Raw genomic sequence first — 20,382 nt, forward strand, 5'->3', positions numbered from 1 at the left:
TAGATTAGTCATCAGTCAGTGAGGCTTTAGCAGGAGTCTATTTTTGTGCCTCAGGGTGCTACCTGCTCTGCTTCCTAATGAGCAGAGGGAATAAGACAAAAGACTTCAGAAAACCTCTGAAATGTGCAAACATGGAGGAGACTTGTGTGATTAAAGATCAAATCCCCTGATGAAAGTTCTGGCTGAAATCCAAATTCATCCCACGCTGTATAACAGCAAAAAAAAGCCTAACTGTTAACTACATAACTCTTAAATTGTTAATGTTACATACAGTGCAGGTTATAACCGAGACTAACAGTGAACATTTCCTTCACTAAACACACGAGTGATCTATGTTTGCTGCACTTAATTGATTATCTGCTCCTTGCAATTGGTTTCAGAGCCTGAAAGTCAATGAGCTAGTCCAATACAATGGCTGCAAATGGAGTGAATGGCATTTGTATCGTATTATAACACATAGCAGAAGAAATGGCACAACACGCTAGATTATAAAGCTATATCAGTTCATATATCAATGAGTGGAAGTTATGGGCCTCTCAGAGCCTCCTTTCAAACTGAAAGACTGGCCAATTAATAGAGTATTTCACCCAATAACGGCAATGTGGAGGCTTTAGAAAGCTTTAGCTTCATTGTAAATGAGAATCTGTTTTACTCCAAAATCCATAATAAAGTAAACCATTTTCCACATATACAGACAATACAACAGTCTTTGCAGACACTTTGGTCTAACTTTAGATCAGTGGTGAAATACCATATGCTCATGAGAAGCATTTGTATGCAGCTTGTGTCCTTACAATATCTACTAATTAGCACAGCTTTACAGAGGAGGGAATTATTCAGCGACATCGTGTCATTTTTGTTTGTAATGGACACCTGCACACAGGTTCATCGCCAGCTGTTGCTGCAGAGTTCAAGTCAATGTCTGGATTGATAATCCATCAGCAAGTGCCATTCAAAACACACACAGTTCAAATCAGGTAAGGAGTAAGTGCAGGCAGCCGAGGGCTCAAACTAAGGAGAAATCACTTTTCTACTCGACTACTCTGTTAAAATGTTCTTATTTCAGCTCAGTCAGTCTCCAGTCGTGTCCTCCTGGCACGACGGAAGTACTGGGGAACTACTTTTCGCCGCATTTCCCTCTTTCTTCAGGGTCTTCAGGCACTTGTCAAGCCTTTTGATGCACAGTGTCACATCTTCAGGAGTGACACCCACAGCTGAGGCGGCATTGAGGTAAGGACAGGGGTATTCCTCCGAGTGCGACATAAAGCCGCGGAACGTGTGTCCGCTTATGGTCTGCTCCTTGCCCAGCGGTATTACCCTAGAAACATGGGATAATGTAGAGCAGTAATGATTATTTAACATGCTGGAAAACAACTACAATGTATTATTTTTTACAACTATGACCTGGCTAAAGCTTAAGCTACTCACTTGACAAACAACAACTATTATTTCAACAAAATAATTTGACTTTTACAGAGAGTGTAGAAATCATTTTGTAATGAAGGCAGTGCCCTACTTATTCAATCAAAATATTTACTATTAGCTTTATTTACTCAATAAAGAAACTCTACTCTAATGAGCAATGTTCCATTCTTTTGTTTTCAATAGAAAAGAGTCCCGCAGCCTACAGCGCTGTGCCTCCGTAACTGTCTACTCTTGTGGAAAACTTTAAAGCGATACTTACAAGAATCTTTCATAGATGGCAGAAAATGCTACTGTCTTCCTGCAATGTATATGTCACTGTAAATACTGTGTTTTTAGGATTTTAGAGTTAGAGATAACAATAACTCACTTGGGGGCAGCGAAAACAACACTACACTGACATATCATCAACTTTTAAGTTAATATGGCGGACTTGTTAGCAAACAATATTTACGGCGCAACGTTCATTCCAGTATTTGGTCTCCTTTTAGTACCAAAACAATGAGCTGAAAGACGCTTTAAACCTCTCCAGTGTAACTGAGGGGAACTGCAGAGTCGGGTGAAAATTCTCAGTGGGTTCGTCACTACGAGTGACCCATCATATAAGTCATACGATCCATTATTAATATCGATTATAGCAGCTTTAAAGAGCAAGTTTCTTTTAATGGAGGTCATACTTAGCCCGGCATGATGGCATCCGATCTGTTGTCTTTGCAAAGTTAGAAGCTTCATGCAGAAAAGTAAACTCCTTTACAAACTCGTCTGTTTTTGAAATGAGAGACACAAGGCAGCGCTCTCCTACCAACATACTGCATACTTAAAGTGTTTCAGGGGTGGATGTTTGAAGCGAGAAACTGCTTTTGAGCGGTAGTCGGTTTCTAAGTGTCAGACTCTGCAATACTGTAAACAATACCTATGCCCCTGAAAATTGGCATGGTTTCACCACTGTCAGCACAGTTTAGACTCACTTTAATGTGAAATCAATTACTGGCCAGCTATTAGGACTGTGTGTATGAGAGAGAGACCATTATGGTAGAGAAATGCATAGTAATAAGATGTTTTGCTGGATAAGAGAATAGCTCATTGTTGATGTGAATAAAGCCAGCTCCCTCGCACCAGTATTCATGGTTGGCACTGAGACTACGTCATTCAATAAACACACATCATATCCTGCTATAAATTATAAAGATTAATGTGTCATTGAAGCATGAACCTTGAGTAAGCTCTGCACTCTGACCATGGAAAAATGTTCACTTGATAGAAATCAAGAGGAGAAGGAAGGAAGGGTGGAGGCTATTTCTTTTCTGCTTTTTTTAAAATCCAATTGAGGCATGAGTGCATTAAAACCTGAACAACACAAAACAAGCATGACAGAATGACCCAAATAAATCATTCATTCGGGATATTTTAAATATTTAGATAGGTTCCCATGCTTGGTCAAAAACTATTGAAGGGAAAAATGGAAAAACAAAAGCAGCTCCCAAATTCTGTGTTTTGGCAGCCGCGGGTGACTGAGGCAGAAGGCAACAAAGAAGAATTGACAAATCCTCCTCCCTTTCTGCTAAGAAACAAACACTAGCAGTGGGACTGAGAACATGGCCGTCAAAGCTACGTCACAGTTTGAGCCTGCTGTCCCAGTGGAGACAACATCGCTCTGCGGATCGTAATGGAAACATCCTGTTAAATTAGGAGGCGGCCCTGATAGGATGGCCCGTCTAATCATCTAAAGTAGTTTCTGCTCCACCATATTCAGCAGATCCATCTGGCTGATTGCTGACTTCCACTGGCCATTTTTTTTGGCAACACACAGCTCAGCCCCTCATTTTTGAGGACACGGACAAACCCGTTTGACTTTTGTGACACGCCGACTCACTCCACAATACTAACACACACCTTCACACCCTCTTCTTTTTAGTCCCCTCCCCCCCATGTTTCCAACTCCAGGCCAGATTACGGCCATGCCCTTTTAAAGTTTTCATACCTGGCTCCAGACACTTGCCGGGTGAACAACATGGAGCCCAGCTGAGTCACTGCCTTGTTGCTCTCGGCCTGGAGACCATCCAGAGACATGGCTGGAGGAGAGACCACACCAAACACACATATACACAGTGACTACATTAAGCTATCCAAGATTAAAAACGTACTAATGTAGGGTCAGAAATGTAGCGTTCAAAACTCAAAAAACCCCAAACAAAAATTTTAATACATGGTGTATATACAGTCTGTAGACCTGCTGGTCTGTAGCCAGTACATTGAGCTTACCCAGGGAAATGGGGTTATGTGGGGTGTGAAGCAATCTCTCCCCGTGTGCAGAGGCCAGACTCTTCAGCTCCTGAGCCAGTAACGAATAAATCTCCTGCAGGACACGCAGACACAGAGAAGAGGCATGGAGAGACAGTACTACAGGGAGCAGGGGCCATACGAAAGAACTATAAATAGGAACACAATGCTCCTTTCACACTCTGCCACAGCCTTATTTTAGCAGCAGCAGCCTTGCTTTTATTGCTAATCAAGCAAATCTATCCGCAAGCAGGCCAGCCCGTGCCCAAACCCCTCCCTTTCCCCCTCTGCTCTTCCCACTGCCTGCCTGACTGTGAGCGTTTCCCTCCAAGCTTCAGCACAATGTGTCCACTTCCTCTCCATCTCTGGCCAGGACCTTTACTCGCGTCACACATCCACCTCTGGGATCAATTAGAGAGGGAGGAGAAGAGGAAACACGTGCTTTTATCCTGAGATTTTAACATCCACATGTTTAAAATGTGCTGACAAAGTGTGTTTAGTTCAGAGCCTCAAAGCAGTGTGTGGAAGACTAAATAAGGGGGAGGGAGTTCTGGAAACAGATGCTGTGAGCCCAGGCCAGGTGGGGAAGCTGCACAACAACAAATCGCAGTGTTTTTGTTGCTGGCTACTGGCGCCAGATTCCCCAGTGAAGCATCGCACATTGAAGGATCTGCAGCAGTGTGCAACAGTGTGTATGTGTGTCACCATGTGCATGTGTGTCACAGTGCTCTGCTGACTCATACTTTCCTAATTGAAAGCATCAAGAAGGAAAATATTCTCTCTGTCATGAGTCAAACACAAACAGCCTTTCAATGATGTCAAGTGTCTCCAAGTGTCCCTTGTTCTCTAATAACAATGGATGACTTTATCATCCCTGGGGAGGAGGGGTGCAAGTGGTGGAGGGAGTGCATGGCAACGACTCTGCAGACAATAAATGTGTGTGTGATGACGAAGCCCGATCCTTACCAAAAAGAAAACACACATCATCTGCTGGTTCTTTTCAATATCTAGACATTTTCTAAAGTGGCTACATGAGGCTGTAAATGAATCTCAACAGATGAAATGTCTGAATTATTTAAAGCTTTTGACCCCAGGGGGGGAGGATGTGAGGAAATCACTCAGTTCTGCAGACAATATGGAAAACTGGTCCTGTACATTAATTATGCATAATGTGGACCAAGAGAAATCAATAAGCCTTGATGGCGTCAGGTCATGTGAGAGGCCAGAGGAACTTCCTAGATTTATATTTCCGCTGTGGAGTCGGTTTTACACTTATGGCATTTTGGGTATTGTATGCCATCCATTAAGAGTGTCATTTTTGGGTGTAGTTTGTACGCCATGTATTCTCAGAGGATTTTACTAATAGGTCTGAAAATTTGATGTAGAAGAGTCATTTATTTCTGAATCTTCCCGAGGTCTGAGCATCAACAGAAACAGATATAGCCCAGCACATTTACAGTACATTTATGGTAGGTGAGAGAATGCTGCAGTGCCTACCGTTTGAAGAGGGGGATGCTGCATTGTGAGCAAACTGTGCTTTAAAGCAGGGAGCCACCAGGGGATGTTTTCTGAAACTTCTGGATCAATTTTATCTTGCTATAGCATACACCTCCCTCTACAAAGTCTCATCCCTCAGTCAGAATGCAGGTAAGCAAAGAGCTGTATACACACACAGTCATAGCATGTGATCCACTGCAATACAACTTATGTAAGCTGTGGGTTTTTTTAGTGTTCAGGGGAAAGAGGTTGACACAGCACGCATCGAAACATATTCAGACCTACTCCAATGCATGACTGACATTGCAGCAGTGTTTTTATACCAATATATTAAAAATATTAAGCCTTATAAAAAAGGTGACGTGTGCATGCTCTCACTTTTCTTTCTGACAGGAGCTTCTTGTAGCCGCTGGCTCCCAGAGTGAGAAGGGTAATGAGGACGTCAAGGGAAGGTGAGGCCGATGCTCGACCTGGACAAAGAGGACCAAGAGGTGACTTTACTAAGCAGAAACTAGACAGAGTCTGCTGTGTGCAAACCTATAATATATATTATAGGTATAAATGCCAGAAGCATCAGTGGCTGTAAAGGTGAGTATCAAAAGTCTGATGAAATTCTATATTTTTCTTGTCATCATAGCCAAAGCTGAACATGGTTTATTCCTTTGTGCCATTGAGCTCCATTGTTGTCCGAAACATTTATCACTGAGCCACACTATTGCACTGTGACGTGTTCCTTCATTCGGATGAATACGGGCACTGTAGTTTTATTTTGAGTCAATCCCACATACACCGTCCACAGACAATAAGAAAAATACAGCCTTATTCTTCATGTATCATTTTGGAGCTGCGAAATTTCAATCAGTACCCATCCCTAATGATGGCCTTCTCCCACTCAATATTATTGAAAAGCAGTTTTCTTTCATTGTACTAAGACGCACTGAAAAGAAATTAGCAGCGTTCATCACATATGAAAATATTCAAAAAGAAAATAAAAGATTGAATTATGAAAAATGACTACGGCTGTATCATTAATACTTCATTGTCTTTTGTCTTTACTGGGTTCATAGCCCCAAACTTATCATATTTTAACTCTTGTCGATGGAAAAGTGCGAGTAACAATAATAATTGCAATAAAATAAAAGTTTAAGTGTTTCCTCAATACAGTGAAGCCCAGTAAACATGTACATTAATACATCAGGAAAGATGGGACAGATACATTTGTACTTATACAATCTGTATAAATAAACACACATCCACTTATCTACTATTTTATCTATTGCCGCCATGATTTCACCTTACATAGCTCAGCCATAGTGTTGTTAATACTCACCTGGGTACATCTGGCTTATCTCCTGTATGAAGGACTCATCAAAACCTGCGATTATGGCACCACCTACTGGAACCATAAAGTTCTTGTCCAAGCTCTGTACAAAGGCATCAATTCTTCCAACACGAGCCCCCTGATGAAAGACACATTAAAGAAAATACATGCAATTACTGTACAAGTGAAAACAAGCACAAGTATTCTTCCGCTTCAGAAATACAAATGACACAGGGATTGGGGATGAGTGCTACCTACCTGTTGTATAAGGTGCATGCATTTGGACGACTGTACTCCATATGCATTGTTAACTATGTGGGGAATGTTATATTTGGCACACGCAGCGGCCAGCTCCTCAAGCCTACAAGCCAAGGTAACAAATGTACTTTTAGAAATGGCACAAACTCTACTCCCACACCACGGGCCAAATTACAGCTTATATCGTGTTTATTCAAATAAAAGGACACCTATAATTAAATTATTCATGATACACTTCATGTAATCCTCACTGGTATTTATAAATCAACTACAGAGACATTGAGAAAAGCCTAAGGGGGTAAATGGAAACGCATTTTACCTGTCAGGGACCCGCGGGGCAAAGCAGGATGTTGTTGAATGAACACACAGGATGTTCTCGGCTCTGAGCTCCTCAATCTTGCGCTCAACTGCTCCCAAGTCTGTCCGCAACTCATCACCCTCAAGAACATTCTCCACCACCACTGGCTCAAAGCCTGATAAAACAGTCAGATATGAGCAAGAGACAGCGAAAGCCCTCGGGTGTGACTGTGTGTGTGTTTTTTATGAGGAAGAAGCACACTTCTAGCTAGCATGGGGGTGAAAGTGCAAAAAAGAAAGTGCAAAGATTTAGTCATCACTTAATTATTTCTATTCAAGAAAGACACTTTAGATGGCACTATTTCTGACTGACAAATTCACCCCAGAAAATCGCCATCTGCTGCCTAATTTCAAACACCTATCTAGTCTGTGAACAAGATGTAAGGGTGACAGGACATCGGATACTGATGTCATTTTCACCTGCTGTGATCATGGCTTTGAAACAGGACTTCTGGTCGATGCGAGGCCAAATGATGTAGCGAGCCTTGGGTCTCCGATGACGAAGGGTCAGGAAGCACAGAGTCAAGCTCATTCCTGTTGCCATGGGAACCACAAAGCAGCTCGCCACACTGCGGACACCTGTTGTCCAGAAGAAACAAAGCATGCTTTTATTTTTTTCCCCCCGTTTACACCTTCAAGTAAAAACCTGAATTAAAGGGGCAATCCACTTTACTACTCAGGACTGATACTCAGCCTGTGAAAACATCTGGGTTATGTGCTCTGTGGCTCTGGAGGAGCTTTCCAAAGTTTTTCCAAATCATGATGACATCAATGATCAGTCTCTTGTGATTCCCCTAGCTTGACGGAAGTGCGGTACTAAATCACTTGAATGGCCCTTTAAGATCAATTTTATTTTTCTCTTGTTATAGAATATCGCTCTACAACTGTTCAGTGGTTTCAAACATACAAAAGTAAATTCCAACATGATTAAGCACAAACATTGAATGCCCTCGCAAAGTATATAACACACTTAGTTTGAACGATAAGAAATACACACCTGAGAGCTTTAAGATGTCCAACACAACGGAATTGGTCAGCTTGTTAAGTAGACTGGATCCTGCAGCTTTGGGCTGAATGGCAGCAATGTCACCTGACCGACCTATGCCATGGATCAACCTTCATAAAAGGGTCACAAATGAAACCGTTTAACAGCTTCTTAAACTTTGTGAAGCATTCAAATCTGATTGTTACTCGTGAAGATTTGTATGACTAGAACTTCTGAAAAAAATGGACATTATGCAGAGTGACTCCATTCACACTTTACAAACTGAATGTCAAACTCGAACCTGTAATGTCGTCTTGCCACAAGGCCGGACGCCACCCGGCCTTCCCTCTCTCCTACACCACAGTTGCCGAGGAAGTTATTGCTGTCCATCACAGCCAGCTCATTCAGGAAGAGCTCTATGGTGCTCTCATTCCATCCCTCCTCTGGACACTTACCCTGCAAGACACACAACGTGAAAAGAGGAATCTGCAGTGACCTTGGGGAAACATGATGGCAGCCGCAGGCTTTACCTGCTCCAGTAAGTGCCTGATGAGCTGCTCATGGCTGCGACGCGCCTGGCTCCCCTGTCGGATGTAGGAGGGCGACACTATCTTCTCACTCAGGCTGAAGTTTTCACAGTTCATCTCTGTCCCACAACAGCTTCATGTTAACATTCGCAGACAACTCTCAGGCCCACATGGGAATACTTCAAACAAAAATACTTTTCTTGTTTATGGGTTGTGCACTTTGTTTTTTGCAGTTCAAGCACAACTCGTAACTGCAGAAAATTAGAAGCCTAAAACAAGTAGTATTATAACAAATAGTGTATCTGTCTCTACTTTACAGCCAGATTTCAGCCTATCACATATATACTGGCATATAGGTAACAAGAAATTGCAGTACAGAAATTCATTTAAGGGACCCTCATAATAACGACAGGGGCGCATTATGGGAGCTTAATAAAAAGCCAGGGTATCTTGGCCTCTGCCACTTTGATTTAGACTTATTTATTTTTTTAATCTGTCTCTTATGAGTGCCCCAACATGATGAAAGTCCAATAATCACTTCCACTCCTTCCATCCCTCTTAACGAACAGACACGTCTACTATGAAACAAAAATGGCTGTGAAGTGTATGAACATGACATGTCAGAAGTAATCTCACGTGTTAGCGAGCAGCAGGGGTGTGTGGACACAGAAAATGTACATTTACTACACTATATATTTTATTTAAGTCGTTGTTTTGTAACCTATGAGTTGTGTTCTATGCGGTGCTGCTATCTTGGCCACAATTGTAAATGACATTTTCAAGCTCAGTGAGGCCTGAATAAAAACAAATCATACATAATGTTACGTGTCTGCTGTCCTAATATAACGTTACTTAACGTTAGCCAAGGTTTAACATCAAGAGAAACACATACCAACAAGGAGACGTCGTGTTACGCCAGTGTTAAACGACTCCTAACCAACCACAGAGGTTGTAAATCAAACTTAGCTTAAATGAGTTTAACCGGAACCATGATTATAATTTGGTAACTACTGCCTCATGTTATTTACCTTGGCGGCAAGGCTGCTAGCAGCTCTGCTAAGCTAAGCTAACGTTGTCACGCGAGAAACAAGGCCGTACAGCTCCAACAGGGCTGCTTTGGTAGACGACAGCTATTCTATCTTCTTACCTCACAGCTTTCCTGTGAGACTGCCCGTGTTTCAAACCGTCACACTGCCTCCAAACTAATAACAGGTATGAAGACAGGCAGGAGGAGGAGGAGGAGGAGGCAGCATGGGGAGGCAGGGGAATCAGCGAACATGCTACGTCACGATGTCACATGACAGAGGAGAGCTGATCACGTGACCGACCGTCTTTCGGCGTCCCAGTTAATCATGCCAGTCAGTTTATAATTCACCATTCCGTTCACAGCTTTATGGAAATTGTTGTCTTTTTAAGAAATTAATTTTAATTTAATTTAATTTTTTTGTTTAAGATTATTATACTGCTGCACCAAATAACTGAACTTTCATTGAAAATATTTAAGCAGACATATTGGTATTTTTTCCCCAGAAGCCACTGGAAGACATTGATGAATGAATGAATGAATAAATAAATAAATAAATAAAACGCACACCTAAACAAAATATCTAAATATATGTATTATATATATAAATACATGTTTTAAAGTGTCTAGTGTGATTTTGGAAGAGGGTTGAAAATAAAGGTTTTACAATGAGTTGTTGTTAGAATTAATAAACACTTAATGTCATTTAATTAATAATGAATAACAATGGCATTTAATTGGATATCCACATCCACATACACTACATCCACACACACTATTGATATTGAAGCCTTCGGAAATAATTTCACAAAACAGACCTTTCATTTCAGCTCTTTAATCAAATGTATGAGAATTATTTGCATTATTACATGAACAATAGCAAGGCGGCATTACATACAGGGTTGACAGTACTGGGACCAAAAATAACGTACTTGCATAGTGTGGCTTTACAGGGGCAAAGGGGTAGTGGTGGAAGTATATATATATATATGTGTGTGTGTGTGTGTGTGTGTGTGTAACTTAAGTTAAGGATAAAAAATAAATAAAAATCAACGTAAATGTACTATGTTACAAGTAAAATTCAAAGTTTATAGAAGGTAAAAGTACATAAGCACTATCACCAACTAAAAGTAAACATTATGCAGAAGAACCCTTTTGTGTTATATTATTATATACATGTATACTATTTAACAGGATTAATATTACAAATACATTTATGTGTGTACATTTGAATGTTGATGTTGGGCAAGATGGAGCAAATTTGAATGATTTTATATACTGCTGGGTACCATGCATCATATTTTATGAATTCATATATATTTATTATGTTTCAAAAGAACATTTTAAACCTAAAAATAACTAACTCCAGATGTCAAATAAATGTAATGTCGTAAAAAGTACAATAATTCTCTCTGACATGTAATGGAGTACAAAGTAGCATAAAATGGAAATACTCAAGTAAAGAGAATAATTGTGCAATACTTGAGTAAATGTACGTAGTCATACTTTCCACCGCTGAATAAGTGTTTAGCTACACAGTATTTTGAGCATTCAAGTTGGCATTTAGCCTTATCTTGTTATCATTATGCTAATAGCAACCCATGATATTTGTACCTTAAAATAAGAGTGTTATCAATACCAATATCGATATACCACGATATGTCCCATGTATGCAAAAAAGAAAAAGATTAAATCAGAGTTACATTCACTGTTTTGTACTGAATCAGGAAAGAAAGAAGCTGTACATGTAAAACAAAACCTTTAACAGCTCATTTAGTTAGAGATACAATTTCTTTTGAATAATTTTTATAATTTTAAAAATGACAACAGTATCATATCATCATGATACGATTCCACTGAAATTCAATACATTCTGTGAATTGCATTAGAAGAAAAGGAACATTCACAGAGTAAACAATGCATTGATTGCATTTTTTTTAAATACAGTTTTGTAGCACTGTAATAATTTATATTATTCTTCATATTCAGATTTTTCCTCACACACAGGCAGATTATTCTAAAATTGTATATAACTGTGGACAATTTTGAGAATCCCTCTGACACTGTAGACAGTTAATTACATTTACCTTATATTTAAGCAATTTCTGGAAGATCCTTCAGTGTAAACAGGTACAGTTATAATCACGGAGGGTTTTCTTGCTGCAAAGGGGAGAGAAAGATGGCAATTTGATGGCATAGCAGGGCTTCCAACTCAACAGCTATGCCAACATCTTGCCTTCCTTCCTGGACCCATGTTCAAATAGAGCTCGGATGGTACAGTCCATTCTCAAGTTCAGGCCAGAGTTCATCTTCATCCAGGAAAAAAAAAATCAACATATTGCTGATTACTCTGAAGTCATATTGGACTTGTAAAACGTGGAGTGGCTGAAACGACGAGCCAAACAGACGACAGATCAAGACTTCAGTTAGGCAGTAAATGAATGGGAAAACGCAGGTTTGGTAACAGGGCGGGCGATATGAAAGTATCTCGAGAAAGCAAACACATTAAGTGGATGTTGACAGAACTATGTAGGCCTGTTCCTTCCCCCATAGGCTCATCCTCACACCTACCTGTCGAGGTGTGTGAAACAAGACTCTCCCTCGGCCGCTGTCCCCGGTCCATGTGTCTCGCCATCAGGCGTCAGCGGAGTAAAAAGTAGGCTGAAGGGTGGAAGAGATAAGTCTGCCTTCCGCCGCCCACTTCTGTGGCAGGCAGTGTCAGCGGCTGACTACTGCACATGTAGGTGTGCGTTTGGGGTTGGCCGGGCTTCTCTGGCGTGGCTTCCTGCACCTTTGGGCGCTGACGAGGAATCCCATTGGCCCAGAGTGGGGAAAGACTGGTCCGCGAAGGAAAATCCGCCCAAACCTGTAAGGACTGACGATTCTCCCAAAATCTCAAAGTAATTCTTGTGTATAATAAAAATGTGAAGCAACTTTGTCAAATGTAAAAAATAGGCTATGTCTTCAAGGTAGCCTCCTACCCTATAACTTTTGGATATCACTGTAAGGATATCATAGTGATATTATACCATGGGAGTTCATCTGAATGATCACTGGATACACTAGTGTCTAATTCCCTACAGAAATATTATAAAAAGTAATTTCAGGGTCTAGAAAGTCGACTATTATTTATTTATTTCCATAAATACCGAAATACTGCTTCTGTTCATGCATAGACGAAATGAGGTGACGTCCATAAAGCCAGAATGGTCAAGTCGCTGTCCTGGTTTACCAGAAACCTGACACAAAATAAACCATGACTGCAGGATCTGGTTCATTAATGAATCACACAGAATGATTCAAACGCTGTCTAGACCAGAAAGCGGTGGCCATGCAGGACAGGAAACATCATTTTATGAGGGAACTCTTTATGACCCTTAATTATTAGCTCCTCCACACAGTGTGTGGATGTTGCTGCCTCTCAATGCTCAGCACATATACAGTCATTTACACGTTTCCTTTCTCTTACAGGAGGTTAACACTGACACACAGCTGCTTCATGATGGTGAACAGTCACCAGCCAGAAGGAAGAGCATCTGTGGCCATCCAGCAGAGGTAAAAAGTAACTAAGTACATTTACTTAATCAATGTACTTAAGTACAATCTTGAGGTCCTTGTACTTTTACTGTTATTCCATTTATGACAAGCTTACAGTAAGATTAAACGTTATGGCTTGTGACCCCTTACAAACAAGCAGTTCCACCAAAGAGACATTAACTCTCTAAACCGCTCTCAAATAACAAGTTGAGGTTCAAACAGGTAAAATTATCCATAATCTCACAAAAAATTGAGAAATATCAGAAAGAAATTCATACAAACTTAGTGTAGCAGAACTTCTTTCATCTCATGATCCCTCGGATTTCTCTTGCTCTCCTTTGGAGGAACCTGACCCCAGAGGTTAGGAACCACTAACTATCTGTATATAAAGGATATAAAACTGGCTTCATTGTGACCTGCTCCAACAGCTGTGTTATATATAATAATATAACATTGTGTACTTTAAGTGTACTTATACTTTAAGTACATTTTGCTGCCAATAATTCTGTACTGAAGTAAGACTTTGAATGAAGAACTTTTACTTGTAATCGAGTGTTTTTACATTGTTGTATTGGTACTTTTATTTAAGTAAAGGATCTAAATACTTCTTCTGTTACTGCCCTCCACAGATGCTCAAGATTGTGCTCTCCAGCTTCATGTTTTCTTCTGACTTAAAAAGTAAACATGGCCTACATCTGTGCATCACTGATGATGTTTTCTTCCCCCTATTTTGTTTACAGTTTTGGGAAAAAGTTGTTCACTGTCACTGATTTGACACATTTAGGTCATTTTTAAGAGCACATATCAAACTGCCCTGTGAGTAGATACTAATTGCATCAATTTAAGATGATGAACAGGACATAATTCTTTCTTTTCAAACTATTTGACAATCCTAACGTTGACTTTAGCACCTTTGGCATTGATGACTCACTTCCGAAGGTGTCGACACTGGCCACACCTGTCAACTCCCACAGAGCAAATATGTTAAAGTAAAAAGACAATTACAGGACCTGACAGGGTTAACGTTTCCATTACGTGCAGTAAGCATTTGTTTATCATGGTTACCGCATTGTAATACAATCTGTAGGTTGCAATCAATGTGAAGAATTTCAATTTGGCATTCATTCAAACAGGTTGGCCTGTTAAGGTGACAACTCTCCTTTCCAAGAACAGTTAGCAAGAGAGCAGTGTAGACTAACATGGAAACTGCAGTTAAAGGACATTCGCTAACAGGGCAAGAATAACAAAATCAATACCTGTCTGAGAAATCTGTCAAACCAAGTCATAGCATTTACTCAGAAGCAACCACACATGGAGTTGCAGGCCACTTGTGCTGTATACTGTAGTTTCATGTGTCAGTAACGTTACCATAACACTAAATATTCATTTGAAACTTTGCCAAATCTCCCTAGAATCCCTGAGCGTTCAGAAATGGACAACTCAACAGTGACAGCTAAATATCACGCGGGGTTGTTTCAGGACAGATGTTTCCATGCATTATATAGAAAGAAAACAGACACAGTATTTAGGAATCAAAGTTATATCTTATTGACAAGAAATGTATAAAAAGAGGCAATAAAGTGATGCAATCAACAAAACACAGGCCACTCACACAAAACACAAGACGCAAAGTCAACACAAAGTCATGACGATGAAGGAATCCTCCGTGTCCAGGTGACTCTGCTGCAGGGCAAATGTCAAGGTGTGTCTGGCTGTGATCAAATCAAAAGGTGTGAGACTTGTAAACATGTGAACTGCTAATTTTACTTTTATTCATTTCATTGCCTTTTGTCCCTTATAAAACATAATGTGTTCACTTCTTATTTCTTATATTATAGGGATATAAGGATATTGCATGGACCAATGCCACACAGCACAGCATTTACTGTACAGCCTAAGCTAGTTTGCACCGCCTGTTCCTCGATGGGCCTTTATACAAATACACAGAGCTCAACAAGAAGATACACCCAAAACATGCAAGCAATGATACAATAAAATAACCGTAAAACTCAATAACAAGCGCCGGATCATTTATGACAACATGACTGATCCCTTTTTTACAGTGAAACTGTTTCAAATTGAGTTTAAAATGATCACATTCATTGTTCATTTTGAGTTCTTTGGGTAAGAAGTCCCACATATTGACCTCCAAACAGAAATAAGACATTTGTCCACATTTTTAAAATGTTATGGGTTTGATCCTCCTGTCCTGAAAGCTTGACTTTTTTGGCTAATGCTCTCACACTAGTGAACATAGTTGTTTTTTTTTCTTTATTCTGTGTTATTCCACTGTTTCTGACTCCGTTCACACTGTTGGGATGCATGTAGCCTAAACTTGTATTCTGCATCATTTTAATTTTGGTGACCATTTCACTTTAGTTGAGACTATGTAACTTTTGTTGAACTGTGGCCAAAATCACTTGATACTGATAAATTCTAAAATGTAGTTTAACAGTAGCAGAGAGGAACCGTAAAGTTAGCAAACTGAGTCAGGAAAGTTAGTTATAGAGCAATATCTATCTAAAGTTTGCTAACATTATCGAACGTTAGCCACCATAAGCTACTGGTCAAGTACAGCTGTTTGCTAAACTGAGCAAAGGTACGTTGTATTGGCAACCAATTTAATTTGTAAGATGAATGATTCATCATTTCCTCTTTCAAAAGATACATAGTCACGCAACAATTTTGTTCTTACATTTGAGTAGCTGTAATGGATCTTTACAGAGTCACACATTTTGCAATACCAGATAAAGATTTAAGACAGACACCATTACCTTCTCCTTATTTGGTCTTATTCCACTGTTTATGACACAGTTTAAAATGTCATAATGACATATCGGTGCATGTCAACTTGTATGGCTATTATTGTACATCCTTTTCTCAGTGTTGCAAACCAAAACCATCTCTCAGACGATTCTCAGGCTGAATCACAGAGCCACATGTGCGGCAATTACAGTTCAGATCAACACAGACCCTCTTGTGAGTCATTGACGGTCTCAAGTCCACTGGGGCCCATTTTTTTTAAAGAGTCATGAAAATAACTCCCCACATGAATCCCCAAAAACAGCAAAACAGGGCAGTTTTGGTGATGACTCGCCTGCGTCTGAGATATTTTGAAGCTGTTCTCTCACTCTGCAGCCAAAGTCTGCCTCAGACAAGCTTCACTGCTGCCACGCTTGTAAGAGGATCGAGTGAGTGTGCAGGATTTTGACCCGGAGCCTCCTCTGAGACGTTTTTTTTTTTTTTGCTGAGTCAAATGCAAGCACGCCCTGTAACAGCGAGCACATGAAGTCACTGAGCAAAGTCTGGCCGATAGTAAGCTGACTTGCTGAACGAGACGCCCTCGGTGCTGCTAACCTTGCCCTCAGAACCATGTGGAGTTTATCAACTGCTGGCAAATGAGAAAAAGAAAGTGAGTTGGTCTGTCGTAAAATGTTAGCTGGAAGAGGGAAAATCCCCACACACTCTGCCAACACATTGACCATTGACTCACGAGGAATCTTGATGGGTTTTTTTTTTTTGCAGTTGACTTGGTGAAGAAGTGATTTATCTTCCTGACTGCTATTGTGTTACAGGTATATTCCTATTTCTCCACGTGCTAGAGCTGCATATGTCCTCATGTTACAAAATATCATGGCCTGACATCAAGTTACACATTTACAAGAGTCTCAAAACAAACAAATCCTTCTTGGCCGAGCAACAAAAACACCCCAATATTATCTGAGATGTAAAAAGTGTAAAAGTTAAGTTAGCTGTTAAGGATAAATAAAAAGGGTGTTTCTAAAAGGAACACCTTTTGAGATTGAGAGTTTTTCTGGGTGTTTCTTCAGTGAGTCATTTTTAGGGCTTACTGTACGTAGTATAGATTTCTAAAGGGAAGTTATTTGATAGCTTAGGTTATTATAGCCACTATACATATGAAGCATTTAAACACTTGTAAACTGAAATGAGACTCTGTTCTATGTCTAAAACTAAGTAGCCATCACCACTGTCATTTCTATCTCAGGTGAAAACATATTTTGAAGGAGAGTCCAGGTATATCCAAACAGTTACATATATTTTCCCAGTTGTGATTATTTTAACTAAATAGACTGGATTCAGATTATGCTGCTGCTTGACTCCAGTTCTCAGATTCTCAGATTTTCACACTGACTTCATGTTTGTCAGATAATCAACTTTGTTTGGTCTATAAAGCACTAAATGTTAGAAACACATTTCTAATCTGCTGTCACGTTATGTTTTGTCCAGACCCGTCAGGTCTTCTGGATCTGGTGGATCTGGTTCCCAGAGTCAAAACTAAACATGGAGAAGCAGCATTCAGTTTCTGAACACCACATATCTGTAACAAACTCCCAGAAAACACAAGATCTGCTGCAACTCTTCAATTGAGTCTTAAAACGCGTCTTTTTGCCACTCTTCATATCTCTCACTGCACAATGTATCTTTTATTTTACTCTCTTTAAATCCTATTTATATGTGTCTTTTTATCTTGTCTCAATGTCTGCTATACAAATAAACTTGTCTTGCCTTGCCTTACTATTACTAATACTTCTATGACTACCACCACACGTATGGCTACGACTATTACTTCATATTATAGTATATATTATTATCGTACTTAACTGAAGGGTCTCTTTCTTGAAATACACCACTAACACCAAATTACAGAAACCAAATGCCGAGGAATCTGAATTAAAATGAAACTAAAACAACAAGAATGAACCCATAAATCTTAACAGGATTGACTTAAGAAAAGAAGGATGTTTAATAAATGATAAATACAAATTGTAAATCACACCATGTGCAAAACAGCAGCATTATTAGTAGCAGCAGAACTCAGCTATGTCTATTAAGAAATGTATAATATTTTACAAATAATACAATAAATCAGCACAGTCAGCACCTTCAGCACTATGTGCTTACAGCCATCAAGGGATGAATACTTGAATTCATATTTTCTTTGAACTTTTCTCCTCAATTAACTTGAATGATTTTTTATCTGACCATTAATTTAATTTCCAATCATTAGAAGTGTAAATGCTTATTCAAAACTAAAACTACTATTATCAACTGTCTCCCAATCATGCCATTGAGAGTATCTATGAATTGCACTGCTCTTTCAACACTCATTAAACACACACACTTAGAAAAAGCTTGTCTTTACATGACTTCATTAGACTTACCATATTATCATGCCTTCCAAACCAAAGTCTCCTGCAGAAAAAAAGGAGAATACAACCCAGAGTTTTGAAACTAAAAGCCATTGAACTAGACAAACAGAGGTCCAAGAAACCACAGTGGCCAAAAGAGTGTTATCAGTGATTAGGACAATTCCACTCCAGGGGAATGCGGGTGATTTGTGTTTTCACACACTCAAATTGAAAATTACACTGATGATTCGGCTTGACTCACTGCATCTGTTGCAGTGGACGGACATATGCAGGATCAGTTTTCCAGCGAAAAGGTGCAGGGAAGCAATCATTTGATCTACTGTGAAAAATCTGGGGAATACCTGGAAGAATGAAGCACACTTCTGAGGAAAGATCAGAGATGGTGTTAGGGATAATTAAGTCCTTAAAGAACATGCACATCAACTGGTTACTCTGGGGCTGTGTAAATCCGTACTCTTTGGGGGGATGTCTTGCCAACAGTCTAATTCATTTTCATAGGAATATGCATGGATGTGAGTGTGTGGAAAAAGGTGTCATAAATCAAGCTGTGGGACACACGAACACAACAAGCAATACTTTGGCATGCGTACCACCATCAAAGCTTTGCTAACCTTTCCTTGAGGAATCTCATGCGTGTCTTATCAAGTTGAGAAATTCAAACCCCATGCTGTCTCACCCACTTGCTACTTGCCCCTTTGGTTTTGAGTTTCAAATTGTCCCTCTTGTTTAAATTCCAATATTCATGTATATGTCTGTGCCCTGATGGGATGTACAGGTGTTAACGTGACGCCAAAGGGGCCCTTGGGTGGTCTACGTGCCGAGGAAGTGCTCCTTTTTCATTTTTGCCCCCAGCTTCCCCTTGAGAGTCGCACGAACAATGAACTTGGTGGTGAAAAAGTGTTTGTTGTATTGGTTGTATTGGAACCTTGAGTCAGTAGATGGCAGCCTGACATCTACTGACTCAAGGTTCACTCACACATGCACAGTAGGTTTTCATACACTTGTTGGTTGTATCTACTCTACCTTGGACATACACCTCTTTATCTCACAACACTAATCCTTCACAATCATCAGTATTTTGTCAAATTAACACAGCTACCAGCAGAAGTTTGATGACCTCATGTTCTATTTCCAGTAAATTATGGGGAAATAAGAGTATATAAATATAGAAGTACTCGGGAAACTATGTGACACAATTCTAAGGAAAGATAAAAGTGATGTCATTCAGTAGAAACCCTTTGAACTGCTGGAAGACAATTTCCAGTGGGTTCACTCTCAGGAAGGCATCCAAGTGATGATTGCTCCATCACATTGAAGTGTCAGGATTTGATCACAAGAGGGCGCCCTATTCCACAACTAGTGTTCCTACATGCAGGATGGCGCCACATGAGAGGTGAAGAAAAGGTAATCACTGCCCTTGTATGAAGATGAAACACTTTTTCTTCCATTTTACAGTGCTGATTGCTATTTGAGGTCGTCATTGACGCTACTTAATCGACGCTAAAAATGTTCATAGCAGCTGAGCTCGGGGAAGGCTTCTCACTAAAAGTGGGATCCTTTTGTTTTGAAGTATTCATATAAAGTCGACTTGATTTTCACTAAACTCCATGGGAACTTAAGGTGATGGCAGACAATGGAGAAATCATAAACAAAACAAAGGGGCATACTCATTTAACATCTGCAGGAAGTCGAGACAAAAGCTCACTAAATATTTAATAATACTGACAGTAATGTAAAACCAGCAAACACATTGTTGCATATTTGAATTATCATCTTTATTTGTTTTATTATATACTTTGTGTTTTTACATAAAGAGACATTTCTTTTACACATATAGATTATATGGTTAATTTGTATCTGTATATATGTACACCTTAAATAAATCTTACATTAACACCAAGAAAATAAAACATTTACAGTGCAAGAATGTTCATTAGTGGTCAACCTTCACGGTTGCTTACCCTGGTAAACCACAACCAATGCCAAGCTCAGATGTTAAACCG

General features: G+C 39.8%; 1 protein-coding gene across 1 annotated transcript; it reads right to left on the reverse strand.

Moving 5' to 3' along the window:
* Positions 1-483: 483 nt before the first annotated feature.
* sepsecs (Sep (O-phosphoserine) tRNA:Sec (selenocysteine) tRNA synthase) lies at positions 484-9,912 on the reverse strand. Its single transcript, XM_070929942.1, has 12 exons — positions 9,795-9,912; positions 8,651-8,766; positions 8,422-8,576; positions 8,133-8,251; positions 7,556-7,714; positions 7,098-7,251; positions 6,779-6,881; positions 6,530-6,659; positions 5,578-5,669; positions 3,685-3,778; positions 3,404-3,494; positions 484-1,318 (listed from the first exon to the last, which is right to left on the reverse strand). Exons 2-12 carry the CDS (start codon positions 8,762-8,764, stop codon positions 1,072-1,074), a joined length of 1,458 nt encoding a protein of 485 aa, XP_070786043.1. The 5' UTR covers positions 8,765-8,766; positions 9,795-9,912; the 3' UTR covers positions 484-1,071.
* Between the last annotated feature and the right edge of the window lie 10,470 nt (positions 9,913-20,382).

This window comes from Enoplosus armatus, chromosome 23, assembly GCF_043641665.1.
Source record: "Enoplosus armatus isolate fEnoArm2 chromosome 23, fEnoArm2.hap1, whole genome shotgun sequence".
In the NCBI taxonomy this organism is placed as follows: domain Eukaryota; kingdom Metazoa; phylum Chordata; class Actinopteri; order Centrarchiformes; family Enoplosidae; genus Enoplosus; species Enoplosus armatus.

Bases quoted from the DNA above. Each gene is read 5' to 3' on its own strand.
- sepsecs (XM_070929942.1), bottom strand. From the start codon at position 8,764: ATGAACTGTGAAAACTTCAGCCTGAGTGAGAAGATAGTGTCGCCCTCC. The intron at 6,660-6,778 runs GTAGGTAGCACT...GTCTTTCATCAG, and splicing joins GCATGCACCTTATACAACAG to GGGGCTCGTGTTGGAAGAAT. The intron at 3,779-5,577 runs GTGAGAGCATGC...CGTGTCCTGCAG, and splicing joins AGCTCCTGTCAGAAAGAAAA to GAGATTTATTCGTTACTGGC.